Source organism: Euleptes europaea, chromosome 3, assembly GCF_029931775.1.
Source record: "Euleptes europaea isolate rEulEur1 chromosome 3, rEulEur1.hap1, whole genome shotgun sequence".
Classification (NCBI taxonomy): Eukaryota; Metazoa; Chordata; class Lepidosauria; order Squamata; family Sphaerodactylidae; genus Euleptes; species Euleptes europaea.
Window position 1 is genome coordinate 10848629 of NC_079314.1, and position 17429 is coordinate 10866057.

Sequence of the window (17429 nt, forward strand, 5' to 3'; positions counted from 1 at the left end):
AAAGCCCCCCCCCCAAATCTTCCTGAAGCATTCCAAATAAACCGCCTTACTTTTTCTAGCCTTTCACAATCAACACTTTGGACTTAAGTTTCAAAATCAACATTTTGGACTTAAGAACTGAGACTACCACGTCCACCCTTTCCAAAAGATCAGACATCTCAGGAACTGTCTGCCTTCTTCAAAGGAAGAACTACCAGCAACATGTGCTCTTGCCAGTGCTGTTCTTTGAGAGAGCCACTGGTGTGCTTGTGTGTGGCAGGAACCCAGGGATTCCCTCCTGCTGCTTCCCTGAGGTGTAGGGAAAAGGAAGAAAAACTTAGTGTCAGGTGACAGGTTACCTGCATCTCACCTCTACAGAGTCCTCAACGCCCCTCCCCTCCACACACAGACTGAACATCATGTGCTTTGGAGGTCAGCAGCTGCTCCCCAGAGAGGTGATTTGCTCACCGGGCACCCCTGACTTCCTTACCAAAGGGCACCCTAAGCAGCTTCTAGAGTCCTCCCAGCCATCCCACTTGGCTTTAAAGAAGAACAGTTCCCAGCCATTCTAGTGCAAGTAGTTTCCTGTGGCTCAGGACACAACATTTTGCCTATCTGCTGTGATCTGAGGAAAACATCCTCAGTGGCATCTCAGGCAGGGGACAGGCTGCTGTATAAGAAGAGAAGATGCAGGGAGTGACCGCCTGAATTATTCATAATGCTTCCACCTGGCAAGTATACAACAATGACTCCTTTCTAAGCAGAACCAAATGTGGTCATGCAATTTACTATCACTATTCAAGTCTTGAAAACATCTCAACTAAAAAAGGACATCTCATATCCCTACAAACGACTGTTTTGGAGAGAGGGAAGTCGAATAGCTTAAAGCCTGTAAGTCAGAAGGGAAGCGAAAGCGGCAGAGTCCCAGAGGGATGGGATCTTGCCTCTGCCACCCACTCTCCTCTGCAGCACGGTCTCTTTACCTAGCACCTCCACTGGGGCACAAACAGAAACAGCGAGCCTTAAGAGTGCGCTAGTATAAAATGCCTGGAAAGATTCACCATGGAAGGCACGGGAGATTTATTAGGCTGCCACTTGACAGTCAAAATGGAAACATCAAAGGCACTGATAGAAAAAAAGGGTGGTGGAAGGGTGTGCGGAAAGTGATTAACCAGCAAGTCTGAGTAAAATTATTATTACTGAATGTTACAGGGCTCGGTCAACTTCCTAGCACAGCTTGCCATGTGCGTTCACTCTGGCTAGAGAGCGAAGCAGCGTAGTTGCCATGTGGCTTCGGGACTCTCAGAGGGTAACGCTGAAGCAAGGGGGAAATGGCACAGCTGCCCCCCCCAGCTCTCAAGAGATTTTCCTCAGCCTCTCTGCCCCCTCTGTAGAACGCTGGGCCGCGTGTGAAACCTCGCCTCACTGTCACCCTGTGTGACTTCACAGAGCATGCCGCTAGAACTTCTGCTGCTGCAGAGACCAGCGGGAGCCCCCGCCTGCCTGCCTGGTCCAAGACAGGCATGCGAAGGGCATGGGGGGGGGGCGGCGGTCAGCAACCAAGAGAGCACAAGGAGGAGGCAAAGGGGAAGGCACCAGAGTTTCAAGAGCACCAAGAAGAGACAAGGCTCCAGAGTAGGGGCTTAAGGAAAAGAGAGGGAGGACCCCACACACACAAACACACAGGAACTCACTACAAAGGGGTCAAAGAAGAACGGTGCCTGAATGGAAGGCCAGCAAAGAAGCAGGATGCGCTCCTTGTGGACTGAATATTCTGAAAAAGGACTGCAGCACCCAAGAACTCTCTCGGGAGAAACAGCCTCCCTCTTTCTGCTTTGTGCCTCAGTCTTGAGAAAAGCAGTAACCTCTTTGTCGTCCATGACAGTGGAAGGAAGCCTTTGCTGCCCCCTGACGGTGGTGGAAGGAAACATCTGGGAAACACCAGACAAGCCTGAACTGTTTGTGACTGGATTGCGCTGAGCCACCGTGAGACGGAGCAAGTGCTTCACCCCTCGCAGCCTCTGTGCGTCCTGCCAAGGAAGAGACCCCCACCTGCAGCATCCAACACACACACACACACACACACACTGGTACAGGCTGCCGGCTCATAACACAGGGATGTCTTAGGAAGCCCCAAGATCTCCTGCCCAGCCTCACGGCACTCTGGTGCAGAGAGAACGTGGAATTGTTGCGACCTAACGAGTGAAGAAAAACCACCAATACGTGAGATCAACACTGGCTCACTGCAGTGGGGAACGGTGGCGCTGCTTGATTTGCACTCAACTAGGAAACCAGCAGAACCAGCATGCCCACTCGGGTGATAATTCTACAAGACTGAAACTCACGGCCAACGACGCTTTACACAAACCTAAGCAAACATGTCTTCATATAATCAACAAAAGCACTCTCTGGAGATGTACAGCCATGGATGCCGCTGGGCTAGTAAAACTGCTAACGAACAAAGTGGTCAACAGACAAGCGAGGCTCTTGAATGCTGGGCAGGCTACTCCTGATGACAGACCGCGCAACACGCAGCTCGGCTCTCCCACAGGCAACAACACTGCAACCCCAGGCACGGAGAAATTTAAGGAGGCCCACTTCCGAAACAAACATGCATAGGGGCTGGGCCAGAATCTCCCATTCATGCAGGACCCCAAATCTCGTATCCCCCTTATTGAGCATGTGTGAGAAGATGAACACCTTTTACAGCACTTTCCACATGCAGGGTCACGTCACAAGCTGTCCTCATGTGTTCCTTTCTCTCCTTACGTGGAGGAGGAAGAGGCACCTGGATGTTCAGGAGACCAAAACAAACAATGCTCCCCCCTCCCATGAAGCAGTTGTTATTTGGGAAGACCTGCTATAATCGACGGAACGCCTCAACAGCCTTGGTCCTGATCCTAACTGAAAATTCACCACATGAAGTTGCTACTGAACTACAGAAAACGGGTACGAACAGAAGGCAGCAATGCCTACAGGACCCCCCACCAACTTTCATGTTCATCCCTTGCAATTCAGTAACTTTCTCCTGCTTTGAACGTCAGAAGAGACCTGCTGGATCAGACCAGTGAAGGCCTATCTAGTCCAGCATTCTGTCTCACACAGTGGCCAAAATATCACCCTGGAGAGCCAATAAAGAGGGCAGAGAGTCCAAGGGCTTCCCCAGATGTTGCCTCCTAGCACTGGGATTCAGAGGTTTACTGCCTCTGAACATGGAGGTTCCCTTGACTCACCAAGACCTGCAGCCACAGATGGGCCTGGCCTCCATGAATCCGTCCAATCCCCTTTGCTTTGCAGGTCACCCAAAGAGGGAGCACCAGGGGACAACCCTCAGCAACCAGTCACCCGCCCCACTAGTCTGGTGGTGCACTCTCCATTCCCAGGCACCTTCAACAGCACGCATCTACTGCCTCACTGACTAGGGTATAAATATCTTAAACAAGCCGCTACTTTAAATGGATACACCCAGGGATGTGGGCTACCTTTCACAACAGATTTAATACGCGACCAGGCGTTCTAAGGGTTGTCCTTAAACTGCCAGCTAATGAAGTAACGTGAGCTCTTCCCAAGCCATCCAGCGGGTCATGGTGCTGACTCATGATGCTCTAAGAAGACATCACTCACCCAAGAACACATGTGTACCAGATCCAAAAGGAGACAGGGCTTCCAGCAGCTGGGGGGGGGAATGAGGAATTTGGCAGGTGCCGCTGCCAAAGCCACAGTGCTGCGACTGTGTGTGTGTGTGGGGGGGGGGGTGTATGTCTGCAAGCCTCCACTTTCTCCCTTCCTGCAAAGCTAATCCCGGCACAAGAGCATCTTCAGCATGTACTCGATCAGCCCAAGCCCAGCCTGAAAGGCTCTTTTGGGATCCTGGCTTTAAGCATTTCTCAGTTAGAATCCGACAGAACTGCTCGGACAAAGGCCCGATGCCAACGATACGAAGGGCCTTGGTACTTTCAAAGCGGCTCACCCTCTGTTGTGAAATATTAAACAAGTTCTATACATCACCATGTCCTTTTCCCTCCAACCTCCTGGCCTCATTTTGTCATTAAGCACTGGAAACAAAAGGCTTCAAGCAGTTGGGCTGCTCATGAGGCCTAGATCATAATGTCAGCAGATCTCACCGGGCACTTGTCCGATTTTCAGACTGTTGAAGGGATTATCAAAACAATGCCTGTCAAGTGCTTTGAGCAGAGAGGAATGACTGATTATCTGAAGGAATTTGGGAGGATCAAATCACAGCAGCAAGACGGGGTCCTACACCCAAAGGTCAAGTGTACCTTTGCTCAAAACGGCCAACCATCTTAAAACCCTTGCCCCTTGGGTCAAGGCAGTGCCTATGCTGTGAGGGCACCCTCTTCTCAACAGGGACTGGATCTGCAAGGCCAATCAGCGGAAGTAGTAGAAGGAAGCAGGAGTTGTTCTCACAAACTGGCCGGCAGAACTGATGCTTTAAGTCGATCACCCGTCTTGCCATCTGCCAGAGCTACAAACGTCTTGGCCAGAAGACTGGACTGATTCTCCCTCCCCCCCACCCCGAGCTGCAAACTTCCAGCCGAACCAACAGCAGTGGGGAGATTCCTTACTGCAGTCAAACCACACAGCCAGAGGCTGGACTATTAAGAGAACACTTTCTGCTATAAACAACGCATATGAGTAACAGTGTATGAAAGTCCTGGAAAGTTCATTCTTCCTCAAGCTTATTCCGCTATGAAAGTCTGATTACTAAGTATACTTTGACATCCCGATACAGAAATTTCTGTTTTTCTCCAACTGTCAGCAACAGGTAAACTTGTTCCCTCTTTGGGTAAACCGGGTTTTCTAGTCTATATATACAACATTTGTATTTCAGTAATGAAGGGGAGCTTAAGAGAGGAATCAACAAGGCAGCATTATTTCACATCAATGAACCTTTTTTTAAAAAATAATAATAATCCGTTAAGACTAAAAATACTGCCCTGTGGGACCAAACGTATGTCTTTCTTGTGCGAGGAGAGGACTTGGAAACTGCCACACCAGGGGCTGGGAAGCAACATACTGTACATCACAGAGAGGTAACTCCACTTGGCCTCTGTGCGGAATCGGCAACATTTCACAGCACATGTGGTTAGCCAAAGAGCAATGGGAACGGGGAGGGAAGCAGGCCACAACTCAGGTGCTTACACTGTACAGGACGGCTGCTAACCCAAGGAATGGTGGGGGAGCGTGTGTGGAGAGAACCTTGGGGGGGGGCACTGTGATTTGTCACACTTTGGAACTGCTTAACGTTTGTGGAAAGTGACACTTCAGTTTATCTGACCAGACCTGCACCCAGTGCAGCGGGCATCCACTTTGCACGTAATGGGATGAAGATGGAGTCTGCAGACAAAGCAAATGAATCCACAACCTACGAATGCTCTAGATGGACTTACAGCAGGATTTGGTTGCCTCTTTGTTGTTGTTGTTTTTTTAAAAAAATTTAAAAACGGGGGAACAGGCAGGTGCGTGCTTTGGTGTGTACTTTTCTAAGTGAATGCCAGGTGTGGACGGTACAGTGCAGCAACCAGGTCAAGAGAGGGGGGTGGGGGTGGCCAGACCTGCGGGTTTTTCCTGCTTCCTTGTCCGCTGGTGGCAGGGAACGAAAGGCACAAGGTACAAACGGAACGATTCAATAAAAGAGGTTACTTACCAACCCAACCCCTGCATCACATGAGACACAGACAGACAGAGAGGGGGTGGGGAAGACCCCTCCTGGGGAAGTGAGGCTGGTGGCAGCAGGGGGGGCTGGTGGCAGCAGGGCTGGTGGCAGCAGGGGGGCTGGTGGCAGCAGGGTCTTGGCACTGCCCAAGCGGCCTTCTCCCCCCCACCACCACCTCCAGACCAGGACTGCCCCCCCCCCGCAGCCAGCGGGCCCAGCTGGGGAGGGGGCTGCTACTGCCGCTGCCTGCCCCCCTGCCTCTCCCCCCACTTACCTGCCCGCCCCTCCCTCCCGCCCCCCTCTCAGGCCTGGCCGGGGGAGGGAGGGAGACAGAGAGAGAGAGAGAGAGAGAGAGAGAGAGAGCGGCGGGTACTGGACCTTTCGTCCGGGCCGGGCCCGTGGTGGAGCGGGTGGTGGTGGTGGTGGAGCGGGCGGGCGCTGGCGAGTAGGCCCAGGCTCTGGTGGTGTTGGGCGGCGGCCGGAGAGGGCGCGGGGCAGGGCGAGGGGGGGCCCGAGTGCGGGCTGCTGCTGCTGCGGGGCGGGGGCGCGCTCGGGGGGCTCTCCACAGCCATGGGGCTAGGCGGGTTGGCGGGCGGCAGCGGTGGGGGGGGGAGGGGCGGGCGGACGGGGCGGGCGGTGGCGGGGCACAGTCACTCTGCGGGCGGGTGGGCGGGCGGGCAGCGGCCCTGAGGCCCCCGCGCTCCGCTGGGCTGGCTGGCCGGCCGGCTCGCTGGGCCTGGGCGCTGGGCAGGGCCGGGCCGGGCTCGGCGGGCGCTCCGAGGCTGCACCACACAAAATGGCGCCCGCCCGCTCCCCTCTCGCTCTCGGCCGGCGCGCGGCGCGCACGGACACGCCCGAGCGCGGCCGGGGCCCCGGGCGGAAAGGCACGAGCGCCGGGCGGAAAAGGCCGAGCCCGCCCGAGAGGGAGGGAGGGAGAGGGGGCGACGTCGGCGGCGCCTGACGTCAGCGCGGCGTGACGCGGGAGGGCGGCGGAGACGGGGGGGGAGCGCGGCGGCCGCCATCATGGTGGAGGAGGCGGCGGTTGCTGCGGGCGGCGGGCGAGGCGGCGGCGGCATCAGCGAGGAGGAGGCCGCGCAGTACGACCGCCAGATCCGCTTGTGGGGGCTGGAGGCGCAGAAGCGGTGAGGGAGGGCCGGGAGCTCGAGCCCCTCCGGCCGTTTCTCCCGGGGGCGGAGGGCCCGCCCCTCCCGCCGCGGACACGCGTCTGCGTCTCGTGGGAATGCGCCTCCGGAGCTGCCTTTGCCCCGGCCTTTCCTCGGGGTGGGGAGAAGGGGGCTCCCGGCGGCCCTTTCGCTTCCAGGCAAAGCTTTAGCCCCCTTCTCTCCCCCCCCCCGCTTGCAGCATGAGCCCTGACCTGGATGGCCCAGGCTGGCCTGATCTGGTCAGATCTCAGAAGCTAACCAAGGTCAGCCCTGGTTAGTATTTGGATGGGAGACCCCCAAGGAACACCAGGGTTGCTGTGCAGAGGAAGGCACTGGCAAACCACCTCTGTTAGTCTCTTGCCATGAAAACCCCCACAAAAAAAGGGGTTGTCGGCTGCGACTTGACGGCACTTTTCACACACACACACACACAACCCGCAGCATGAGCACATTGGCTCTTGAAACGTCCCTCCAGCCGGAGGGTGGCGGCTGGCCTCTCCTCTGCGTTCAGCTCCGGGCTCCTGGCCCTCCTGCTCCCACCAAAAGTGATGTGTCCCCCTCCCCCCGAAAGAGCCCCCCCTTTTCCACCTGCCCAGGGCCAGGGCGACACCCGCGTGGCCCCTCGCCCCAGGAGGGCGTCACCCCTTGTTTGTCAGAAGGAGAGGTGAAAACAAGGGCATGGAGAACCCCTTTTGGGTAACCCTCCCCCCCCTCCTCCATGGCTTTCCTGGGTTTTTCTCTGAGCGTCGCCTGCCTCTTCTCTTCCACAGGCTGCGGGCATCTCGGGTGCTGCTGGTGGGCATGAAAGGCCTGGGAGCGGAAGTGGCCAAGAACCTCATCCTGGCAGGGGTCAAGGCCCTGACCATGCTTGACCATCAGCAGGTGGGTCTTTTTCCTGGCTGGTGCCTGCAGGGCCTCCTGCCGTTTGGAGCATCCCCTGTGGGACCCCTGCTCCCACCGTCTCCCTGAACATCCCTCATCCTCCCTCAGGAGAGGGGTAGCCACATGTGCGGGTCCATGTGTGCCTCGACGCCCAGGAACTCTTGGCTCTGGGTCCCAGCCGTGTGCGCATTCACACTTTTTCACTGCATGCAGGCGCCGGGCACTTTTCCAGTCATTCTCTTAGCTGGCGGGGGGGGGGGGGCAGGAGGGGACTGCCAGGGGGCCGTTCTAAGGAGGGAGGGGTTCAGGTGGGTTGACATGCCCTGCATTTGGAGGTTGCTTCCAGATAAGGCACAGTGTGGGGCTTTTAGGAAGCTGCTGGGAGAATGATGGAAACTCTGAGCCTCCGCTGGCTGCTGCTCAAGCGCTGAGCCTTATTCCCCCATCCATGCCCTCCCTTCTCAGGGCCCAAGATGCAGCCCTCGGGCTCTTCTTCTTCCCTGGTGCTTTTCTGTGCTCATAGCGGGTGCCGTTTTGTCTGCCTGTCTTGGAGAGCTCTTCTCTTGGGAGTGGCGCAAGCGAGCATCCTGGTTTCCCGATCCATCGTGTGGAGAGAGTCCTTTTGAAGGAAATATGTAGGCCACAAGATGGCGCTTTCTGGTCGCTGGTGATGATAGCAGGCCTGTTAGCAGGCTGCAGGTGAGGGAGGGCCAGGGAGTCCCAGGGGGTGTGAGTGTCCTCTCAGAGGCCACGGAAGAGGGCCCGCAATTCTGTTCCTGAAGCAATGCAAAGGTGGTCCTGGCTCCTCTGCCGTTTTCCTCTTCTGGCATGGCTCTGGTTCCTTGTGTACACAAGATGCGCTTTATGGGAACTTTCCCTGATAAACTTGCTGAATTCTTCATGTGATGAAGCTGGTAGAGGCACAAGAACCCCTAACGGAAAACAGATGGTAAAAAGCAAAGAAAGCTTTTTACTGTGTGTGCCATCTGTGCTTTTTACTGTGAAAATCACTGAAGTGCTGCTTCACGTGGGCTCGTGGCAGATGCTCTTGGGATGCATTTGTTGACCCCTGGAATAGGTTCAGAGGGTGGCTGTGTTGGTCTCCAGGAGGGCAGCTAGATGTAGCACCTTAGAGACCAACAAGGTTATTGGGGTATGAGCTTTCAGCGGTCCCTTTGCCAGATACCTGTTGGAAAAGGAGCTTTGGCTCTTGAAAGCTCATACTGGGAAGCTCTTGCTGGACTCGTATCCAGCCCTTGAATCAAGTCTCTGCCCAGTGTGGTTGTTGCAGGAAGGTGTGCCTGCTTCAAGGTTGTAGGGAAGCAGAGCCTGGTTCTTTGGAGCGACAGGCCTAGCCCCATCTCTTGCAGCTGAACTGTCCATCTTCACCAGGGTAAGCAACAGGCGGGAAAAGACCTTTCCTTGATTTCTGCAATAGCGTGTGGGCTGGCAGACAGGAGACCCTCAGTGTTGCTTCTCCTCATCTGAATGCTATTCTTTGTGTTGCTTTTTCTGTTTCACCAAGACAACATGCTGCAACAGGGCAGTGTATTTTGGAAATCGCTCTCGAGGCCCTGCTGTCCTGGTAACTCATCGGGAAGCTGGTTAACCTGATGCCTGGGATTTTTCCTAGTTCTTTCTGCTAAAATGTTTGCTGGAGCTTTGCTGCTTCCAAGAGCTGAAGAGTCCTGAAGGAATATGGGTCTTTGCTTTGCTGATTTCTGGTCTCTTCCTCAGGTGTCCCCAGAAGACACCCAGACCCAGTTCCTGATCCCTCTGGGCTCTGTAGGCAAGAACAGGGCCGAAGCCTGTCTGGAGCGGGCGCGGGACCTTAACCCCATGGTTGATGTGAAAGCAGACCAGGAGAATGTGAACCAGAAGCCTGAGGAGTTCTTCACCCACTTTGACGTGGTGGGTTCGGGCAGGAGGGGGAAGGTGTGCCTGGCTCAGGCAGGAGGGGTGCAGCTTGCACACAGGCTTCCATGAGCTTCACCGGTGCGTGTGTGTGTTTCCGGCTTTATAATCCCACCTTTCCCTCCTCTCAAGGTGACTGCCGTCAAGGAAATCCAGCAATTTAGGACCAAACAGCAAACTTGTATAGATTCAAATGTTGCTTAAATTTGTTTGTGTATTACAACGTTTATGTCCCACTTTTTCTCGTGGTCCAAGGTGGTCTTGTAATCTTTACAAAAGCTAAATAGCAAAGTTTCCAGCTTCTAGAGACCTGAGTCCAGAAGGCCCCCCTGTGCTCATAGTTATAGGTTGCCCTTGGTCTGGAGGCAAGCATGGCTCTTTTGGAGAGAAGCCCCCAGCCCTAAATGCCCCCCATCGTTGATAGCAGCACCATGGACTGAGTGGGCTGGTGCTTCCACTTTCATGAGACCCGGGAGGGCCCGGTGCCTGTCCTGGATGTAAGGCGGGGAGAGTAAGTGGCCCAGGCTTCCTTTGGTGGGCTGGAGTCCTGATGGTGTCCTCCAGCACTGCCAACGTGGCCACCGCTTTACCACCAGAGACAGGAGCAGCATCAAGTGAGTGCCAACCTAGAATGGAGGCAATTGAGGGCTGTCGGTGTTTGGTCTGGAACAGAAGTTTTCCATCTGATAGCCCAGCTTTGGGGAAGGGGGGGGGGTCAGGCCAGCATTGGCTCTGGGGGTCACCCTGGGAATGTTTGTCTTTCCAGGTCTGTCTGACATGCTGCTCCCAGGAGGTCTTGATGAAGGTTGACCAAATATGCCACAAAAACGGCATCAAGTTCTTCGCGGGCGATGTCTTCGGCTACCATGGCTATATGTTTGCCGACCTGGGCGAGCACGAATTCGTGGAGTGAGTCTGGGATTGGGGAGTGATGGGAGGGGTCGGAGCTTGCCGAGAAGGTCCCTTGAAGTGGTCTAGAAGCTTCCCTCCTAGGTCCCCAAGCGGTCTTGCTAAACCCACCGGCTCTCGTCTCTGTTGGGTTTGGCCGCTGGAGGGAGCCATCCTGCCTGCATGTGTGCTCGTGGCAGTCCCAATCCTTCTAAAACAGATTCCACCGCTGAGTGGGATAGCAGGAAGGAGTTGTGTGATCATCTGTGTCTGTGCCTGGCAGAGAGAAAACTAAGCCTGCCAAAGCCAGCCAGGCTACGGAGGACGGGCCTGACGCCAAGAAGGCCAAGCTGAACTTCATGGAAACCACCATGGTGAAGAAGGTGAGTGGAGAGCCCCTCTAGGAACCTACGCCTGCACCTAGGAGGACTGTGTCCCCGTCCCCCCGGCCTGTGCTGGAGAGGTTGCCGGGCTGCTATTTTGGAAGTTCCTGCCCTCAGTTATGCACGAGCCACACAGCTGCGTGTCATTCTCTGGGCTCCATCCAAAGAATGCCGTGGAGCTGCTCCCTCCTCCCTTGGCCTCCAGGCAAGCCTGCCCTTGTCCCAGTGTGTTCACGCCTGGCCATCAGGGATGCTTCTCATTCTTTGTGAGACCCACAGGCCCCCTGCCGCCCTGGGCCTCCCTTCTCCTGCAAGAGTCGGGTTGTTGCCGAGGAATCCGCGTGACTGTTAGGGGACCGAGCATGCAGGGATCAGCGGATGTGGTCTCGCTTGTTGTGTGTGGAGGGAGACCAGTGCTGAAACACCCACAGTAGCAGTGGCCTTGCCGTGGGCCACCCCGTTGCCCTCTGAGGAGAGGGCTGGCCGGGCCCCAGTGACTGCAGCATCCCTCTTTAGGAGGTGAGGGAGGAGGAGGTCGTTTGGCGACTGACACGAGGAGCTTGGTGGGAAGGCAGGCTGTGCCAATTGGCACTTTTGAGCAAACTCCTTCAAGATCTGTCTGAAGACAGATGACTGGGCTGGCCCAAGAGGGCTAGAGCCTCAGGGAACTTATAAGACAGTGTCAGACAAATCTGTTTGAAACAAACAGGCCGCACAAGGAAGGTCAGGGACGCATGGACCCCTTCTCAGCCTTATGTGTGCCTCCTGCTTTCCCCAGTCAGTGCCCGTGAATTCCTCAGCTTGTTTTGCCTGCCCAGTGATGGCTGGCAAGTTTCTCAGATGCGCTCTGACTGTCCAAGCTGCCAACAGGCAGCCAGATGCCCAGCCCCCTTGTGGTGACAGCAACCACAGGTGCCAGAGGGCAGAGGCTGCAGTAAGGGAAATCTTGGGGCATTGTGCCCCTGCGAGCCTCTGCTGTTTGGGTTCCTGTCTGGCATCAGGCAGTTCTGACACAAGCATGGCTTTCCTTCCAGGCACAGGACGCTCACCATCTTGCCCAGACTCTGCTAATCCGTGGCTGGTAATGGCTGTCACGGAGCCACTTCTGGCCCCTTGCCAGGGCCCCCTTGGCAAGCTCCCAGCTTCCCCAGAACGAGGGGGGGAATGTTGTCCCCTGGCACAGAGCCCATGTCCCTGTCTAGGTCACGTGTTGCTGCTGTCACTTGACTGGGGAGGGAACTGCAGAGTCATGCATCACACCTGATACTGGAGTGTGAGGGAGTCCCCCATGCAGTTCCTGGTCCCATGCTGTCATAGGCCTCGGTTGTGGAAAAGAGCAGGCTGGAAAGAGGAGGCGGGGCACTCATCCCTGCTTCCCCCCAGTCATACAGAACATGATGCGCAAAGAGAGAAGTGTGCATTGAGACTGCTGTGAGACTTGTGTTGATTGCAGGCAGCCGTGCCTCTGAGCATGCGGAAGAAGAGGGGTCCCTGTTTGCTCTGGGCACAGAAGTGGGGCCGGCATCTGCTTCTTCCCGTAGAGTCTTATTAGCTTATGACTGTTCTGTTTTGCCTTGAAGTGTAACCATCCCCCCCAGGCACTTAGGGAGGGTCCCCCTAGACCCTCCCTAGGGCACTACCAGCTTCCCTGGCCTTGGAAGTTCTGCAGCTGTGGGATGTTCCTTTGTGGCTCTTGTTCAGCGTCTTCTACAAGAGAGGCTGCTGTCAGCTGCCCTGAAGGAACAGCTCTCGAGAGTCAACTGTGACCGATGTGTGAAGGCTGTTCCTTTCTCTGTCTGGCCAGTCATCTGTCCCAGAGCGCCTTTCTGCCTCTGCGGCAGTCCTCTGGAAAGGGGACTCTGGGCTTGGGCCGTTCTCTACCCTTCCAAGTAGAGGCTGGTTGTCTTGACTGAGCCTGGATGCCAGAAATCACATTCTCTCCTCTCTTTTTTGCCCCCCCCCCCCCCGCAGCGCGTGGTTTTCTGCCTCTTGAAGGAGGCTTTTGGTATCAACTGGAGCACCGAGAAGGGCCAGGCGACCCTGAAGCGCACCACGCCGGACTACTTCTTGCTGCGAGGTGAGACGCCCCTTGAGTCTGGCGTGGGTGGGCGCTGGGAACTGGCCTTGTTGTATAGAAGATGGGGGGGGGGCTGGAGCGTGTGCAGCATTGCAGCCAGTCATGTGACTTGCTCTGGAGGCCATGTGACTTGTGACCAGCCGTGGAGCTGCGTTCAGCTGGTGGCCACGTGGGTCTTGCAGTGCCAAGGAGCAGAGAAAGGAGGCACGGAAAGGGCTGGAAGGGGACTGCTGCGGAGGAGGGCTGTGCCTTGTTGTGGGCCAGTTTTCCAAAGCCAGGGTCTTGCTGTCCTTGCTTGGCATTGGGGGGGGGGTGTCTGCTCAGTGGGGGTGTCAGTACAAATGCTTCTCAGAACAGTGGGGTGTCACACAGCACCTGTTCTTGGGGCAGGCACAGCTCTTCCCCCTCCCTCCTTGTGGATTGGGGGGGTGCTTTCCACCTTGATGTCACTGCGGTCAGAGAGGTGATTTCTCCATTCCAAACTGATTGTTTCCTCCATCCTCAGAGGAGATGGGGAGACCAATCCTGGAAAGGTTTGCCATCTGCTTTGGCCAAAAGGTGGGAGCCCTTGGGCATTGCTTGGGGAGGGGCTGCTGCAGATACCCCCCACCCCCCCGGGGGTGCCTCATATCAAGGCCAGTTCAATGGGAATGTAAACCTGAGGCAAGATTGTGGTTGGGATTCTTGCAAGGCCGCTTGTGAAAAATGGGAGTCTGCAGGGCTGGGAGGGGAGAGGTGTCAGTTCCTTTTTTTGTCAGGCTGCAGAGTGGCCGGGTGGGCGCTGCTGTCCGTTCACCTGTGCTAGTAGGTAGTATATGAAGGAAGGGTCGTGATGGGTGTGAGCTCTGGCTGGAGGTTAGTGGGACCTGAAGATAACAGTAAGCCAAAAATAACCTCTGGGGCAGCCCCCTCCTATTCTCTGCTGGGTGCCGCCCAGGTTTGCTTCCTAGTGCCTGTGGGGAGGGGGCTTCTTCCAGCCTTTCTACAAGGATGCAAGATGAGCAGCTGCTCCCTCTTGGTCTCTGAGGTCTTTCGACCGGGTGCTTCCTGTTCTCTGTCTGAGGCAGAAGGGAGGGGCCTGTGAGCCCCCTGCTGGTAGCCCTGGCCAGATCTTTCCTGTGTAGCCGTGATTTTTGGCCTCTGGGAAGTGGGTTGTTGGTTGGTTCTGAGGGTCGTTGGCCAGGAACTGGGCCTGTGCTTCCCTCCCACATTCCCTGCTCATGGAACTGTAGAATATTATTTCTTCATCCAGAGCCTGCCTAAGACGGTGTGAATAACACAAAATGAACCAAATACAGTGTAGAGTGTTAGTGCAGTCAACTAAAATGGTGGGGATTGCACCCACTGGTTGTTCACTAGGGCGATTTGGGGGCTGTCTTAGAAGCCATGTCTATTTCGAGGCCTTGGCAGCGCCTGCTGCTTCCTTGGAAGGCCCCTGATGCCTCCTCCCTCTGCCCACAGTGCTGCTGAAATTCCGGTCAGAAAAGGGTCGTGATCCTTCACCTCAGGGCTATGCTGAAGAGTCTGAGATGCTTCTGCAGACGCGCACGGGTGTGCTGGAGTCCCTGGGCGTTGGCGTTGACCTGCTACCAGACGACTTTGCCAGGTGGGTAGGAGTTTGTGGTGGATCCTGCTGTACGCTGGGCAGGGCACCCCTCTCTGTTTGGGCCAGGATTCTCTGCTGCTGCCTTGTCAATGTGGAGTAAGCAGAGGTGCAGCTGTGGGTCTCTATGGCTTCTGGGAGCCTGGCTGCCACCCTGGGCACTGGACCTTTTCCAGCTAGGGCTGCTTGGGGTGCCCACAGGGAGCCCTGCCAGGATGGCATCTCTCTCCCTGAGAGGCCTGCCACTCTCATGAGTCTGGGGCTGTCTACAGAGCTAGTGCTGAATGCTGCTTGCCTAGCCCAAAAGACCGGCAGCCGCCTCCCACTCGACTGCTCTGCGGGCAAGAACCTGGGCAGCTGCCCATCCAAGCCTTGTGCTGCACAGGAGGGGAGGGAGGGTGGATGATGTCGGTAGGAGGGCTGGAAAACCCCTCTGGGGGCGTGTTCTTACATGCCAGGATGTGTGTGCCCCGGTGGGCCTGCTTGGGCTGTGCCATACAGGCAGTGGCCGTGGGCTTTGTGTAGGAGGGCCGGCTGGAGCCTGTGGGGTTTTGTGGGAGACTCGTTGCATGGGGCTGGGCTGGTGGGGGTGCCCTTGGCCCCGCCTGGCAGGGCCCAGTGGCATTTCCCTGGCCATCGATCCTCCTTCCCACCATCCCCTTATCCCCCCCCCCCCATAGCTGCTGCTTCTCGGAAATGGCTTCTGTCTGTGCTGTGGTTGGAGGAGTGCTGGGCCAGGAAATCGTCAAGGTAAGGAGAGTTCCCTTGAATTCCCCTACCCTCTCCTGTAGCAGGTTGAGCATCCCGAGGTGGGGGGAATCTTGGCCAAGAGAAGCCCCCTGCCTCCTTTCCCTGTGCTGCTCAAGAGGTTGGCAGTGCTGGAGTGCCTCTTCTTCCCTGACTCCAGATCCTGTTTGGGGTGGGCAGTGGAATTTGCCTGTTGTATGGCTGCTTCACCTCTACCCTTGTTGGTCTCCCTTTGTCTTCTAGGCGCTGTCACAGCGGGACACGCCCCTCAACAACTTCTTCTTTTTTGATGGCATGAAGGGCAACGGGATTGTGGAGTGCCTGGCCCCCAGCTGACACCCACGATCCCCGCCCTGGTGCTCTTGGAGTGACCTCTTGCAAGCAACCCCTCGGCCGGCCTGCTGTTTTTCAGTTCCCTGGGGGAGTGGAGCAGAGGGCCAGGCAGGCTTCCCAAGGCTGAAGCACAGCCCTCTCCCCCCTTGGGCAGCTTGTCTGTTATCTTGGTGCCCCAATAAACTCGGATTTTTTCATAACCTGTCTCTTGTGCAGTGGATCGGTTGGTACAATGTGGTCTGTGTGTAAAATGCTGCTTCCGTCCAGTGAGTCCATCCTCATCCCTCTCCAGGGGTGGTTGACCTTGGGCTGGTTTCAGAAGCCCAGACCTGGAAGGAATCATACAGGGTGTTGAGGCCAAACCCATCCCCCCCAAACACACACAATGCATGAGCTATAAAGCATGACCACTGTCACATCCCCGGCTGAAGGCAGCCTCCTGCCCCATTGCACTGATGTAACGGAAGCTATTCCTCAACCTCTGGAGTGGTGGTGAATGAACCTTCATGCTCAAAGGGGTGCTTCAGGGGTGGGGGCAGCCATACCTTGCCCCTGCTCTTCTCCAGGCTGACACCATGTCCCTCACTGCCCTCCTCTGAAGCTCTCTTCTGGCGCTGCCTGGAGTAGGATGCACCCCGCCCAGGCCGGAGCTCTTCCGTCTCACCGTGTGGCTGCTTGTGTCTCGGGGATACCAAGCATGGCAGAAAGGCAGCAGAAAACCATCTCCACCTCACCCGCCTCCTGTTCCACTTGCCAGTGACTGTTTTCATAAGACTTTCTGCCATGCTTGGTATCCCTGGTCCTAGATCCGCATCTGAGACTTCCCTTTCATGCCATCTTCTACCCCATAGTCCTGCCACCAGCTTGGGTGGGACTGGCAAATGGGGTTGATTCAGCTGGATGGCACTGTGTTCCCTGCAAGCTCTGACCCCGGTGGGGGAGGGGGCTGTGTGGTCCAGTGCAGGTCAGTGGGGGGGGGGGTGCCTTCCTCGGAACTACCCAGTGAGGCTGGCCTGAGCTCAGAAGCGGTAAGGACTACATGAACTTGTCCCTGGGGCTTGGTGCCGGTGAGGTCCTGAAGGGATTGTGGGTCTCTGTTTCTTTCACGGGTGTCCAATAGCCCTCAGTTCTCATCCCTTCTCCAGCAGCTCTGCATGGCAGCTTGAAAAAACCTTGCTTCGGCTAGGCCTCGGTGGTTGCAGCTTCTTTAAAAAGTCATGTAGGGTCCAAATATTTGAGAGAACCAGGTTTTTCTTGGTGGTCTGTCCCCTATTTCAGCCCTGAACCGTCCCATTCTCTGCTCAAGGAGGCAAGTTTTACTGGACATAGCAGAAGGCACCCAGGGAAGAAGCAGGATCAGTTCTACAGGCAGCTTCCCCCCCCAAAGGAGGAGCTTTAATGCTACAGATTGACTGTCCAGTTTTATTGAAAAGGAAACATACAAAATTCTCCCCCCACAAGGTACAGACAAGGTTCCCTCAAATATGTACAAGTAGCACCAAGGTTATCCTCTGTACACGCACCAAAGACCCCCTCGCTATATACATCGGCAGCCCCTGCTTTGCACACGGCCCAGGCCAGCCCCTCCTGGCGGAGGAAAGGCTTGGGCCTGGGGGGCTGCCCTGTGTGGCTCTCCCCACCCCCCATCTGTACAGGCTCAATGAACAGTATTCACATAGTGCTAACTTCATGCGCCTTGGTGAGCAGCTCTCCTAAGGCACTGCTGGACAGGGGCGCAAGGGAGCAACGGTGACCCTTCTCTCCGAGTGGGCGGTTGCCTTTG

At 56.2% G+C, this 17429-nt stretch overlaps 2 protein-coding genes across 2 annotated transcripts in view; both read left to right on the top strand.

Annotated features, from left to right (window-relative positions):
* CCDC9 (coiled-coil domain containing 9) overlaps positions 1-17429 on the top strand; it is an 86802-nt gene that overhangs the window by 44087 nt on the left and 25286 nt on the right. The gene's annotated exons all lie outside the window — the stretch shown is intronic.
* SAE1 (SUMO1 activating enzyme subunit 1) lies at positions 6680-15657 on the top strand. The gene is made up of 9 exons (XM_056845747.1): positions 6680-6798; positions 7590-7701; positions 9439-9612; positions 10382-10524; positions 10787-10886; positions 12858-12963; positions 14425-14569; positions 15247-15316; positions 15557-15657. Exons 1-9 carry the CDS (start codon positions 6680-6682, stop codon positions 15647-15649), a joined length of 1062 nt encoding a protein of 353 aa, XP_056701725.1. The 3' UTR covers positions 15650-15657.